The 15,880-nt window shown below is 32.5% G+C and overlaps 1 protein-coding gene across 2 annotated transcripts; it reads left to right on the forward strand.

The window, feature by feature from the left end:
• Nucleotides 1-1,103: 1,103 nt before the first annotated feature.
• LOC133179455 (uncharacterized) lies at nt 1,104-15,838 on the forward strand. 2 transcript variants are annotated; one of them, XM_061314211.1, is made up of 2 exons: nt 1,104-1,356; nt 14,791-15,838. In XM_061314211.1, exon 2 carries the CDS (start codon nt 14,791-14,793, stop codon nt 15,652-15,654), a length of 864 nt encoding a protein of 287 aa, XP_061170195.1. In that variant the 5' UTR covers nt 1,104-1,356; the 3' UTR covers nt 15,655-15,838. The 2 variants fall into 2 exon arrangements, with proteins under 2 accessions (XP_061170195.1, XP_061170194.1); XM_061314210.1 differs by lacking the exon at nt 1,104-1,356 and adding an exon at nt 10,738-10,962.
• The last annotated feature ends 42 nt before the right edge of the window (nt 15,839-15,880 follow it).

A 15,880-nucleotide genomic window follows, 5' to 3' on the forward strand; every position in this document is an offset into this window, starting at 1 on the left:
TTGTGTAAATGACGCCTACATTTTGGATGAATGTTTACACAACTATTTTCAATTTTTTTTAATGCATCACCGTTCATAAAGTTGGCTGCCTACGTAATGTTTGGTGTCTTGGCAAAATTCACTACACTAATATTTCATTTCATCCTTATTTTATAACCCAAAGTATGTTATTAATGAAGATCTTTACCCCCCTGTTTGGTTAATGGAAGAAACCAATTTAAAGTTGATAATATTTCAAGAGTAAATATCCTGATGTCGGCTCTAGGATTCAATGCTTGTCAATACGTCGTAGATCTGTGTTAAAGCCTGCACCATACTCTACAATGAATACCTTTTACAAAGTATATAGACGGCAAAAATGAATTTATTTTTATGTAAAATCTTTCATTTTGAAATAGAACTTCATCCCACGTTAAGTGGCGTTCAATTCAAAAACTGCCAAAAGAAATTTTAGAATTAACTCATAAAACTGTATGAAGTACTTGATCTTGGAGTCGGAAGCATCTCTGTTCTGAATCGCGAGCCTCACCTCCACGGGACAAATAGCATTGCTATATTTGCTTTGATCTATATATTTATCATAAACCCCACTTCGTCATTCTCTCAAAAAGGATTTCAGAACCAAAAATAAATAATAGGAGTGGTAGGGCATGAGCGAAAAATTAACTATTGATCTGGCTTTCTGAATTCTGTAATCCAGCTGGTCCGAAATTCCACGACCACAACCAGAACAAAAGCCATCCCTGTAGTAAATAGCGAGTCCCGTGAGTAAATATTTTAAGTAAGTGACAAAGAATGCATTTGGAGTCCTGTGAACAGATTGGCTTTCAAAAGATTGCTCCAGAACCTTTACTCCTGGTTCCACACTAATTGCGAGAAAACACAGAAGCTAAATTGATAAATAAGATAGCACTCGTGATCTATTGTGAAAATGGTCATTAAATAAATTTTAAAGTCAACTCAGTTGTCTTAAAACCGATATATTCCATTAGCAATAAATTGATTACATCTGTACTAACTTGCGTGAAATCAAACATTGCGTTAATCATTGTTTATGAGCGTAATTTCTTGTGCGTTTGTTTTCTTTGCTTCGTAATCCTGAAAATTTGTTTCAACACTTGAAACAATAACCTACAAAAGGTATTCGTCATTTATTCCCATCTAGAAGCATTAAATGGACCATGTGCCAAGTACAATGGACCGTTAGTTTAGGACGGAAGTCGCGTAGGAATAAAACGCGTGATCAATCAATATGAAACTAATCCGCGTGCTGCTATTTAATAACGAAACAGCGCTATCATCTTCATTTAAAATAAATGATATACTCTGCAAAAAAATTGAAAATAAACAGAAAAGGTAAGTTCAATTCAATTAATAATTTCGAGATATTTTAATTACTGTATCACCTTTTAGGCTTTTCGATGTTACTTATTTTTTTAAAGGAATTACAAGACCAACTGTGTTTTTTCTTATATAAGAAACTTATAAGGAACTATAACCGAAGTCTTGTTTGCTCTATTTTTTTGGACAGATCTTCAATTTCAAGTGTTACAAGTATCAGAAATTTCTATCTTTAGGAGGTCAGTGGAAATAGATTGGGGGAAAAACATTAAAGATTAAAGTCATCAATAATTTCCCGAAGGACTTAAAGGATTACAGCGTCGTCCGAATTATTTTACACAATTTTGATTGTATTGAATCAAAATTGTGTAAAATGTCACTCAGTCTGCTTCCTTATCGTCATTGTTCCTTGTATTCATTTTGTTGGAGGTCTTCCTAGAGTCCTCTGGGAAAGGATATATTGCCGTTACATCTCTGAAACGCTTTTGTTTTTTTCTTTCTTTTTCGTTTTATTCTGGCTGCGAAGTGTCAAAGGATTTATGTGATAAGGCTATAAAATTCTCTGAGTTTTCAATGGATCACTCATTTTTCTCTGTCCCCTTCTCTCTTTATTTGTCTTTCTCTCTCTCACTCTTTGGCATCATGTTTGGTGAACTGAACTTCTGTGTGCTATATATACAAACAGTATGAAGATGAAAAGTTTTAAATAGAGAAGAACTATAATTACCATATATTTTCGTGTTTCTCTCCTTTACATTTATTTATGTAAAGCATAACTTGGATGGATAAGGAAAAAAGAAATGATTGAATTGCTCCCTTCTTCCCTCAGCTAAAATCAAATACGAATCTAATTGCAATCAAAGTATTTTTCTTATTAATTGGAACTAGTCTTCAGATACTTAGAAGTTTTGTGTTAGAATTGCATCAATCGTGTGAGAAAGGCATGTCATCTTTGAATAGTTCTATATTCCTGCTCTCAGAGTAGAGGTTAACAGTGTTGAAGTGCAGTTCTCGGTACGCAGTATGGATATTTCTTTTCATGTAAAGCATGATATGCCTTTGTTACCAAATAATAGTGCGAAATTTCCAGCTTCCATTGATGACTCAGTACACTTTATTTCCACTTATTGTTCGGAACATTCACGTTGTACAATATTGATGATACTTTCAAATGAATAACACTTCAGAAGGGAAGAATATATTCCCGACATAACTGTGGACTGGTACAAAGACAGACTCGTGTTAGCATTCCTACAAAAGATTAATTTAGGCTTCTGTGATTTTTATAGTTTTTAGCAGCATGAAGAATTCAAGGGGAAGGGCTTGAGGGGTTAATATTTTTGTCTGATTAATGAAATACTGTAAACTATCTTTTCAATTGTCACTCTTAAATTCTGCACATGCACTGCATTACTATAAAAATAATCTTTGTCTTAAAAATTTTGAAATACTATCATTAAATTCAAAATAATGCAAAAATTGTAGGAGAATCAAGAATAGGACATCTACTTTTGAATTCCCCAACCCTTCCATTCCTTTTGCTGTAGAAACTGGTCCGTACTTTTCACTTAGAAACTACACTACATCAAAATGCAGAATCGATAACAGATAGACCCTACTTGTATGATTTTCAAATATTAGCGAAAGAATTTTAGAGCGTAAATGAATACAAGATGAATACAAGAAATGCTTATCATCATGGAGACATTTGTCTGGAAGACAGCTTTTACCTTGGGATTCATTGCACAAAAATATAGGCGTGTCAGTCATTGCAGTCTTTTATAGTGTTTTTCCTCTTCAAGGGCTGGAATTATTTTCTCTTCTTTGTTTTCTGATACTTATCATTTGTAGCCCAAAGCAACAAAACTATCAATTATGAAATCTTACGCAGATGTTTTGGATATTATAAGAAAAAAATATGCAATTAAAAGAACATTTCTTCACAGCAATATATTCAAATGAATGTTCTTTTTTGCAAAACCATAGTGTACTTGACAGGTGCACATCGAAATATCAATGTACATGTATAAATTTAATTCAATGCAAGATCATACTTATAATGTGGATGGTGCGTTTTAATTAGATTAACAAGAAAATGAGAAAAAATCTAATAAGGTTTCTAATTTTCCATGCAGCAATCTAGTGGAAACAACTTTGGGCTTGCATGATAAATCTTCTTTTTGTCATAGAAACAAGTTGAAACTGACAGGAATCAATTTTATTCTAATTCTGAAAGTTTTAAAGTGAGCAAATGTTTACTTGAAAATAGGGTAATTAGAGACGGAACCCAGCAAATGACTATATGTTGATTAAGGCAGTACAAAACATCCGTGAAATCATTTGTAACTTATTTCTTCTAAAACACGCAAGGGAAAAAAAATAAAATCACTCTTATATCAATAATCAATTATCTTTGGAAGGAAATATATAAACTATGGTATGTATATATCTTATTTTGTATTTAAAAAAAGAAGGATATTTATTGGACATTCTCAAGCCTACATTTAGAATGCGTTTACATGTGTATGTCATCTACATGCGATTTGACCGTCTGTTATTAAGTTGTAATGAAATATGGAGATAACGAACAGTATTCAGGCTCAAGGTTCATTTAGACAATACAAATCGGGAGCACAGCTAACAAAAACATCAGAGGTGGGATCAAGTGTCATGGAGGAGTGAACATCCCCTACTGACCAGTCACACCCGCCGTGTGCTCCTTGTCATGATCGGGAAATAACGGAAAAATCCGTAGACAATTCAGTGTGTAAATAATGGCCTAACACTTAACTTGAAAAACGTCAATCAGCATATGACTTAATGATAGATTGTATTTGCTGACAGGGTCATTGTATCGACCATGGAACTTAAGAAATGATGACTTTAAACGAGACTGTTGATATTCTTGTTTCATCAACTTGTTTGTCAATAATTTACCTCTTTTTAGAAATTGTACATACGTAAAGCATGATCTTGCGTATCGAATTAACTGAGAGATATACACTCAATGTGCAGGTGATAAGGGTATATTGCTGCATAAGTAAGGGAAGCTTTGTTGTTACTTTACCATTAAAGTCTTTTTTCTAGTAAGATATCCAAATATGAAACAGATGTGTCGGACTCTGTAGATCTTTTATTTCAAGCTCACTGGGATGCATCGTGTCGACATATGAATGGAAAAAAAACTATTCTTAATTGATAATACGTCGTCGATATATCTAAATGTCTAGCTGAAGGCCACACCAAGAGATTTCTTTTTCTCATATATAAAATTTTGGAGAAATTCTGTTTCATATGAATACAAAAATAGTTCTGCTTACAACAGGGCGTAATTGGTACCCATGGGAATTCCAACAGATTGTTGGAAGACATGGTCTCCAAAAAACACATAGATATTGTCAATCAGAAACTCAAGCATCTTTTTAATATCAACTTAAGAGTACCTGTGTGTACAATCAGAATGTTTTTTAACCAAATAATTTGGCAAATGACCAATGACAAGGTAAGTAAATTTACGAGTTCCATTTTTAATGAAAATGCAGCTATTAAATAAGGTGCAACTTTTGATTGCTTTGAAGTAGATACTTTATATTTGGACATACGTATAACGAGTCTCTATGCTTTATGTAAGTAAAGATCAAGGTCATATTTATTATGATGTCATCTTCTGAGTCTTTTTATTTTTTTTTTTTACATTGAAATTTTTTGAATCTCCAAAAATATCTAAAACCCGTGGTTCAATTTTTCTCATTTTGACATATTTTAATTTTCGTTCAATTTAAAGCATTCTCTTGATTTTTAGCTAAATCTGAATCACACATTCTCTTTTAAGAGATCTTAAAGTGTAGCATATTTACATGTGTATTTGCAATTCCCGAGCTTCGTATGTTCTATTTTACATCACAGTGCACTCAAATATACTGGTATCAATATATTTTACTGATTTATAGAAACCAAAATGTCACCTTTATAAGCAGCATCATACAAATTTGTATTATATCAAATGATAATTTTTAAACAATGCACATTTTTATGCAGAATGTCTAAATTAACCCTCCTCTTACGGGGGTATGATAGGCTATATTTCAATCTATGTGAGCCAAAAAAATGTGTCGTTCAATTTCTTTCATACTACATATAAAGAGAGATTTTATATCTTAGAACAAAATATTAAAGTTTCAAACAATTTGAATAGAAGGAAAACTTTTGCCCATCTGTTTTGTAATAACTTAATACCTAGACACAGATTATTTCTGTAATTTACATACATTGGCATCTGCTTTTTATAAGCATATTCTCATATTCTCAGAAAATTGCTATTACAAAAAATGTTTAAGCTGATGATAAAGACTGTATGTTATCGGATGAGTATGAAGGGTATTTATGAATCAAAAGGAACACAATGACAGAAGAGAATATCCATTTTTTTTTTAATTTTAATGAAAGGAAATATATACATGTCCTTATATTTGTATAGATGTAATTTGTTAAATTCATTTTAAACTTAAAGTAAACATTTGAGGTTCCTATTCATTTTGCAATTTCTTAAACTTCTTACATAATATGAAAAAACATTACCTCATGAAATTCTGCAATTTTTTCCCTACAAAACTTCCCATCAAAAATACAAACTAAAGCATAGTTCATTAAAGCTACTTATAAGTATCAAAGTTTTTACTATAGTAAGTCAAAGTATCAAAGTTTTACTATAGTTAATAAAAGTATCAAAGTTTTTACTATAGGAAAAGTTTTTACTACAATAAAGCAAAGTATTTCTACTACATGAACTTCGTTAGATTTCATTTTCTCCAATACTAACACGCAATTTTTTTTATGTAAGAAGAAAATACGTGTACTACCTGTATTTTCACGAACTCGGATACTTTTTCAAAAAAAATTACATCAATGAAATGTAAAGAAGATATATTTAGGTTCTAAATCAGAGTATCATAGTAGCGTCCCGAAATTCGTAGTTTCAATAATTTCCAGATATAATAAGTTTTTTTAAAATTATATTTCCGTGTAAAATGCTTTAGAAACATGTAAGTCATGATATTATACAGGACATTTGAGAAAATATTAACTTCAAATCTGTGTCTATGTCCCTTTAAGAATATATCCTTTTTTCTTTAAATTTAAATGCAAAAAATTAAAATTTAAAACACATTTATTGTCTAAGTATACATTGCTTCAATTGAAAGAAAACTAAACGTTAATATTATTCTAACTTTTTTTTGAAGATGAAGATGGAAAAAAGCCTAAGAAAGAGATAAACCTGTACTCAAAATTCACGAAACGGTACACGTGCCTCGACAAAGGCGTTATTTCTACCTCCCTGTTACCAGAGAATAAAACAAAAAAATACTAGAATAGTTACCCACAGTTCTTAATACAATCTCAATCTATAGCCTTTTCCAAAAAGATGTAATCCGATTGTTGCCAGCTGAATTTGTGCAATCTGCGTCATAGAGCTTACTTGTAAATCGTATTTATTAAAAAAGTTATGTATTCTAGGTGACGGGTGAACAAGGCGCACAAAATGCCAATAGCTTCAAAAGTATAATAATCATATTCAGTTTGTAAATTTAGTATTTAGAGTAAAGTTCTTCTTAATGAAAGGTATGTAATTATGACAAACAAAACTTTTCTGTGGAAAATTTTCTTGGCAAAACTTAAGTGGTGTTCTTGGGGTTCAAACCTAAGTAATAACTCTGATTATCGTTTTTGTTTTCTTTAAACTCACATGCTACCCACTAAGCTAAATTCATAATAATGAAAAAAGATGACGATAACGAATAGTGATCGATAAAAAAAAAATCTGTGAACAGAGCAAAAGCACCGACCCCTAGAAATTCCAGAATAGAAGAATGAAATATGGAGATAACGAGCAGTATTCAGGCTCAAAGTCCATTAAGACAATACAAATATGGAGCAGAGCAAACACGGACCTCCAAAAACATTAGAGGTTTGAATCAAGTGCCATGGAGGAGTGAGCATTCCCTGCCGACAGGTCACAACCACCATGTGCTCCTTGTCATTATCGGGACAATTAAGTGTGTAAATAATGGCCTTACGATGAGTATAAGAAACGTCAGTCAGCATTTGACTTAATGATAGGTTGTATTTGTTGACAAGGTCATTGTATCGACCATAAAACTTGCGAAATGATGACTTCAAACGTGACTGTTGAAATCCTTGTTTCATCACATTGTTTGTCAATAGCTTGCATCATTTTAGAAATTGTTCATACGTAGAGCATGTTCTTGTGTATCGAATCAACTGGGAGACATAAACCCCATATGCAGGTGATACGAGTATATTGCTGCATAAGTAAGGGAAGTTGACGATTTAAAAAATTGAAGTCATCGCGTTTATCATAAGCTTTGTTTTTAGCTTACCATTTAAGTCTTTTTCTAGTAAAATATCCAAATATGAAACAGATGTGTAAGACTCTGTGGTATCTTTCATTTCAAACTAACTGGGATATATCAAGTCAACATATGAATGGAAGTAACTATTGTTAATGGATAATACGTAGTCGATATATCTAAATGTCGAGTTGAAGACCACAAGTGTTTTTTTCTTCTCATGTATATATAAGATTTTGAATAAATTCTGCTTCATATGAATACAAAAATAGGTCTGCTAACAACGGGGCGCAATTGGTACCCATGGGATTTCCAAATGATTGTTGAAAGACCTACATAGATATTGTCAATCAGAAACTCAAGCATGTTTTTAATATCAACTTCAGAGTACTTACGTGTACGATCGGAATGCTTTTTTTTTAAAAAAAATAATTTTGCAAATGACCAATGACAAGTTGAATATATTTACGAGTTCCGTTTTTATTGAAAAAGCAGTTGTGTATGATGTCAAACAGCCTGGACTTCAATTTTTCGTGTGGAATGGCTGTATAAAGTGATGAAAAGTCGTACGTTTTGATGTTATTGGTTTTGTTAAATTTCGTAAATTTCGCGTATTTAAATCAAGTTTGTGATATGAAACTTGACTATAAATGTAGGCTAAATGGATACTATTTGAATGTTGTGTCATAAAAGTTTATATTTTAAGATATATTTGGTCTTTGCTCCACGTTTCTTTTAACCGGAAAAATATATTTTTAGGCATACTTTGAGGATTAAATTTAAAAAAATGGAGCGAAGACCCACTCTTGATTTATAGTATCAATATGAAACAATGATCATTTTTGCCCTCTTTAGTTGTTGGTATGTATTTCACAGACGAATAATATCCATCCTTGTAAGATTGTTGCAGATTGTTGAGATTTTACATAAGGTATACGTTAATTATAAATGAAATATCAAACAAAGTTTTGTTACAATTAAGATTTAATTTTTCACTTTTTATTTGTTGCACCATAGACATTTTGCTCGCCTTTTTCACCCAATATTTTTACGTTTTGGATTCCTATTGCTCACAATGTAATGCATATTTACTCCAAACTTTTTTTACTTAAACCTCAACTGTTGCAAACCTGCAGATGTTTTTATGCGTAGATTTAAAGGGAGAGATTCCCCAACATTGTTACATTGACGTAATATCAGTCAACAATAATCCACTATAATATCTGCGTGCAAAATTCTAATTAAAACCTATGCGTTATATTTACACTCATTAATCAAAAATGGCATTAATTCCATTGTTGATAGCCATAAATTATCAAAATATGCAAATGTTAATTATTTTCATAAAATAAAATAGTGTAATTTCCGGGTACTGAAACCGAAGTAGGTCTGTAACAAACGAAGGCCAAATATTACTGAAACGGAATCCAAGACAGGAAAGCGAAAATGTTTGTTTGGCTTGAAGCACCAGATCTTCGTATCGGTCGGAAATTGCTGACGAGTTCTGTTACCACCCAAAAGAAAATGAACAAGAATTCACACCAAGGCTACAGGAAAAGGGATAAGCAGGTTCATTGGTGATGTATTGGAAAGTACGAAAGTCACGATTTTTTGTTTCTGAGAAAATTGCACAGAAATACAAAAAAGTTCGTGGGATAAGGTAGCGTTAAGATCATTCTCCGTCTGTCCGGGAACATCCGACAGATAAATACAATGCCAGGCGTACCTTTAATATATCTAAATTGAGAATGATTCTACATCGATAGAGCCAGTTCTTGACATTTACTGATTAAGTAGGAAAATTATGGTAAAAAGAATTGTGATAATAACCTTCTAGATTTTTTTTACAATGAAGAATTGTTTATAACAGATTTGATCTGGGACGTTTGTCAGAAAGTAATTGTCAAAAGTCCTTCGGTAAAGACCAAACAAAAAGAACGTGTTAAGTGAAATCTGTGAATTATAATAATTATAAACTATGATTAAGATCTCTTTTAACCCCAAATCGTTTTACCTTCCACTTGTGGTTTGGTAAGAGTTTAAGTGCGCAGTAAGAAGATTGCTATGTTCCAAATATTTTTGAAATATAATTATGATTTTTTAGTTGAGATATAAAAATCATACCCCATGATTATATTTTAAGGGATGCATATTAAATGAAAAACACGTGTGTGCTCCCAACAATCAAGGAATAGCGTCTTAAAACCCACTGAACTTGACTGTTTATTTATCTTGAGGGAGTTGAAAAAAAGTTAGTGCAAAATGGAAAATGTGAATTTCAGTTAAAACAAACAAATATAATACTTGACAGAGAAATAAAAAAAATACATCTTTGTGTAAATATGTATGTCTGTGGGGGCCATTCATGTGATCCTCAGCAGCTATAAATGATAATTCATGTTCTAAGAAGTGGTATCACTAGAAAACTGGAACATTCTAAAACTCGATAATAAAACATGGAAGGGATTTAAAGAAACATGGAAATGCAAGTGGCTGAAAATGAAAAAGTATGTTCGTTATTTGGTAAATATTTTAGAAAAAGTGTACATAAATATTCAAAAATCTCTCGTACATTACCTAATTAGTTACGTAATTGTTTAAAACTTGTCGGAAATACTTGAAGTATATCAATTTTGCTTTTTTTTTTTTTTGCTTTGGGTTGCAAAATGAAGAATTAAGTAACAGGAATATTGCTCATAAATAAAACATCTTTTTGAGTGGTACAGTAATATAAAACGGCTCATCAGATATTATTATAGAACGATGCTGATTGTTCTATATCTCCCAAATTGTCTTATATGAAAAAAAATCGTTAACGGAGTCACTTGCATATATAGAAAGACAAAGTTATTTATCAGTCAATGTGTGAATCTAAGGAAAACATGACGAGACATTAAAATTACCATTTAATCAAACGCCCCATTCTACTTGATCAGCCGTAAACGCCAGAATACACTATATCCAACGAGTTTCCCTTTCAGCATTAAGATGCTGGATGTTTTTCTCTGTAATTTTCTCGTTGCATCAGATCAGCTATAAAAATTTGAATACTGTGGCTGATATGGCGATGTACAAAGTTACGTATCAATAAATCTTGGTGTTGGCCACTTAAATCCGATCGATAGAAGCAAAAGCCGTGCAGAATTTTCTTGAATGGAATTGCTGGAGAAACTGAAAGGAGATAATTTGTTCATACCTTTTAAATACGTGTGAAATAACTATTATAAATGAGAGTTTTATTATTCCGGTACAAGTAAGTAAAATTTGCTTGAAACTTCATTCATTCGTATGCCAACTTTTTAAAGTAAACTTGTTATCAGTGTTTGATTTTTTATGCATTTTAGCTTTTTGTCAATTTTTAAAATAAAAAAAAATGAACGAAAAAGGAATTAATTTCACAATTTCCTGAACATTTCGAAGATGTTGACAGCATATTCTATAAAAAAGAAAACATAATCAATACCAATTATATTGAAATGGAAATACCAAATTTTCATCAAATGAATTGATAGTGACACATAGAACAGTCAGGTAAATATTCATTAAGAGAAAAGTACACATTACCCACAATTCTCCAAATCCTGAAATATTGATTATTTTTTATAAAAAGGAAAGAAAAGAAAATCGTTTGTAGGATTCTTTGAATTTGAAAGGAAACTTGATCTTAAAAACTAATCGCTCGACCCCAAAATATCCTTTGGATTCCTATAACATTGAAAATCTGTATTCATGAGGAAATAAGATGTATTGTAGTGCGTTTTTATGATTTAAAGTTTCATCAGAGCATTTGTCTGTTAACCAATAGCCAATAGAGACCGAATTGACATTTATATTTCAATTTAAAACCTTTTACATTTTCTATTTCCCCTATTTTTACCAAATAAAACTTAATATTTTTAGATAAGTTGATGTTACAGGGATTTAAATAACCTCATTTAATGTCAGAATTTCGCAAATTCTGTGGTTTTTATAATGATCTTGTTTGCAAATACAACCTAATATTGGATAGTATTGTGACTGAAATATTTCATTCAAATTGTTAGGCCATTGTTTTAAAACTAAATTTGAATAGGGATGATTCCGTCTACGTGATAATACATAGGGCTAATGCGGACGTGTCCGGGCGACTGGGTATACTTACTCCTCCTAGGCACCTGATCCTGTTCACAGATTTGTGATGTGTTAGGTTTTATGAGATTGATCATTTTCGTTATCTTCACTTTTGTCATAAGGACAATGAGGGCATGTGCACTTATTTTATATTTTAATTATTTCCACTGGCGCAAATTATAAGATTAATATCATTATCATGGATATGAATTATTTTTCGTTATAAAGTGTTGCTTTATTGTCTACGAAAGATAATATATAGAAATCAAACAAATTTTAAACGAAAAGATACTCATCATAAATTCGGAAACAAACTAGGCATTGGAAATTTACAATTCAAATTGTTCTAAGTAATCTATTATCTAAAGGTCAATCAAACTTCATAGATAGCGGATGAAAGAAAAATACATCCATCTTCTATTGAACTGTTTTACATATTTTTTTGAGCAACAAATTCAGTATTAATAAAAAGAAATTTATATTTTTTCATGTATAATGTACTAGTAAACAAAAGAACTCTCCTCTAGATTTCTATTTTCAGAGAAATTAGGATTTAAATTTTACTTCTTTTTAGAATAGCATTGAATTTAAGTGGTATGAAATTACTCAGATATTTTGACCAAGATATGTTTTTCGAAATGAAAAAAGGTGATTGATTGTATGTTGTTTAACGTCCCTCTCGAGAATTTTTCACTCATATGGAGACGCCACCATTGCCGGTGGAGAGCTGCAAATTTTTCCTATACTCGGCACTTACGGCCATTGAGCAGTGAGGGATCTTTTTCGTGTCAGCACCTACTGCGACACAGGACCTCGGTTTATACGGTCTCATCTGAAGGACCGGTCTCCATGTCCCACAGTGGGATTCGAACCCGCGACGTAAGATCAACTCCTTACTCCGCGACTCTAGAGTAGACGCTCTAACCACTGCGCCATGAAAAAAGGTGAAGATAACGAACATTATTCAATCTTACAAATCTCTCTAAACAATACAAACTGTCCAAATTGTGAACAGGGCAAATCATAGACCCTAAGAAACAGGAGAGGTTGGATCAGGTGCCTAGGTATAAGCATCCCTTGTCGACCAATCACACCCAACGCGAGCCTTCTGTTTTGATCAGGTAAACCAAGTAATCCGTAGTCAAAATAAGTCTAAAATCAGTGCCTAATACTGTTGGTATGAAACATGTCAGTCTAAATACGACCAAATTATAGGTTGTATTTACAAACGGGGTCATTATATTAACCATATCATTTACAAAATACTGACTTCAAACGCAATTGTTGAAAGCCCTGTAACATCAATTATTTGTCGGTAGCCTGCCTCTTTTTAGAAATTGATCGTACTCAGAGTGGTCTTGCGTACCGGATCAGCCGGGAGACAAACACTATATACAGGTAATAGTGAAATGTTACTACATAAATAAAGAAAGTTGACAATGGAAAAGTGAAGTCAACTCGTTTGTTATATAGTTTAGTTGTAAGATGGCCATTAACGTATAGAGTCAGTAAAACATCCAAGTTGAAACAGATGTGGTTAACTATGTGGTCTCTTATTTTGAGATGAATATAAATATACCCTACAAGGAGGATCACTTTGGGTTAGAAACATTTTCTTCTGAAATCTGATGTTGGTTAAAGCAAACCTTTAAGAATTCCCTTTCCTGTATTTTGTAGTCATCAGTAAAATTCATTAATCACACAAAATAAAGTTGAATTTTGGGGGTAATTGTTCTGAAGTAATACCTGCTCTGGCATAAAAACGTGTCTAGTTTGCAATATTACAGTGTACTCCATTGCTGTGAAGAATACGTATATGCGTACTTGAAAAAAAGAACCTGTTATGGAAAAAAATTAATCATATGAAAGAGCAAAAGAATCGTTTAAGAGTATTACGAATATATTACTTCTATATTAAAAGCCACCTACAATTTAACATTTTATATGTGTTTAAAATCATTAAGACATATGGATTTATGTAAATCTGATGTTTATTTGCATAGTCAATGTAGACCTTTTCCATTAAACTAAGCTGATATAAGACCTAGTAATTAAAAACCTCTTAATGCAGCCATTAAAATGTTGACTCACTCTTTATTACAAACAGTTCTGGACATCCTATTTATTTGATATCGTCTCCACTCAGAGAGGCTATCTCCCATTTCAATCGTTTTCACATCTAACAAACACGGGTCTTTACCGTCCTATTGGTGGGATAAGATCGCTTCTGAGTACGGGAATGTAATTTCCTAGTGCTTCGTCGGGACAAAGTCATCAACATGTACAGTTAACAGAGGCCCGATTAGACTTTGTTAACTAGAGATGTAGAGATATTCAAACATACATCACTGATCACAATAATTCTGATAGAACAGGGAATACTAATTCCCGATTAGGATCATAGGCCTTGTTAACTTGAGATTTAAATTGTTTATGTCGTATCTCAATGCGCAAAATATATATATTAAAAGCCATTTAGTCACATAATGTTCAGCTGCAGAAATGAACTCTGCGTGGCCTATCAATGAAACACTTGAGATCTTTTTACTTCTCTAAATGACGAAATACAAGGTGGTCATAAATACGTTCGTCATAAATTTTATGATCTTTATGTTCTATTTGTTAAGAGCTTTGTTGCCATAATTATTTAATGGCTGCTAGATAATTGTCACTTTGTTATGATTGTCACGTGGACTGTTTGCATTGGACTCAGTAAACTATGACATGGTGTTTACTTAAATAGAACACTTCGTAAAAAGTTTGTTTTATCACTTTTCTTTATAGACTAAAACAAGTAATTTATATGAAAAGGTGTATTCTGGTGCATGTATTATTTTGAATCCCGTACGATACTTATATATGTTTCCATGAATAATATTGGTATATGGGTACAATTTTATATGAGAGGCAACATTCAAATACAATATATGCATAAAATTCAAGCTAAACATTTTTTTTGTTATTCATTCAGATGCTGACTCTAGTGTTTCTTGGGCTGATTTGTTTCTCCGCAGCCGAGAAGGAGAGTCCTATCCCCGTCAGTGATACCGGAGAAGGCACGCGCTGTGACGCAGACCTAGACATCGCTCAAACGTGTATCGCCTGTTCCAGACTTCCACAGGTGATCGCCGTCAAGTTAACAGACTGCTGTGGTGAAGACAAAGCTTTTCAATTCTGTCAAATCTGTACAAAAAATACAGAAGAATGCTTAAAGCAAGCTTACAGCATCAACAATCTTGATGAAAGTGTTCTACTGGATAATCCGGATGGTACAGATGGAGAATTAACACCGGAAGAAAGTGAGGAAAGCGAAATGGACAAGAGGTTTGGAACACTTTCAATGGGCGGATCTCGTGGATACTTATATGGTAAGCGAGATGTTGATAAGAGATATGGACGTTTAGGATTTGGTGGATCCCGCGGTTTTCTGTATGGTAAAAGAAGCGATGATAAGCGTTACAGCCGCTACGGCATAGGTGGGTCAAGAGGATATTTATACGGTAAAAGAGACATGGACAAAAGATATAAAAGTTTAGGAATAGGCGGATCTACTGGTTATCTCTATGGAAAAAGAGAGGAGGAAGATAAAAGATTTGGAAGATTAGGATTAGGCGGATCCAGTGGGTACCTTTATGGAAAACGGGACGATGAAAAAGATAAGCGTTTTTGGAGACTTGGTGTCAAAGGATCACGTGGTTTCTTATATGGAAACTCCAACAAACGCTTTGGACGGCTAGGAATGGATTCTTCCAGTGGGTACCTGTATGGAAAACGACAAGCAGACAAAAGATTCGGACAAGTTAATTTCGGAGGCTCTCGAGGATTTATGTATTAAATTTCCTTAATAGCAAGTGCATTTACATTATTGTACTTTTATAAATCCATTTTTGTTCTAAATGCAAATATTGGTGAATGGATTGAGTGTGACAATCAATCTTATTTTATGTGATAAAAACATTATATAATTGCAATCATATTAGTTTTTATGCAATAAACTGAAAAGAATGACATCTTGATAACTTTCTGTTGCGTTGAATCATGTACAACAGTAGAATGTTTTT

The sequence above is a fragment of the Saccostrea echinata genome, unplaced genomic scaffold (genome assembly GCF_033153115.1).
Source record: "Saccostrea echinata isolate AGI-Se365-2 ecotype Australia unplaced genomic scaffold, CSIRO_AGI_Sech_v1 ptg000004l, whole genome shotgun sequence".
Lineage (NCBI taxonomy): Eukaryota > Metazoa > Mollusca > Bivalvia > Ostreida > Ostreidae > Saccostrea > Saccostrea echinata.

Coding starts and splice junctions, on each gene's coding strand:
- LOC133179455 (XM_061314211.1), top strand. CDS start 14,791: ATGCTGACTCTAGTGTTTCTTGGGCTGATTTGTTTCTCCGCAGCCGAG.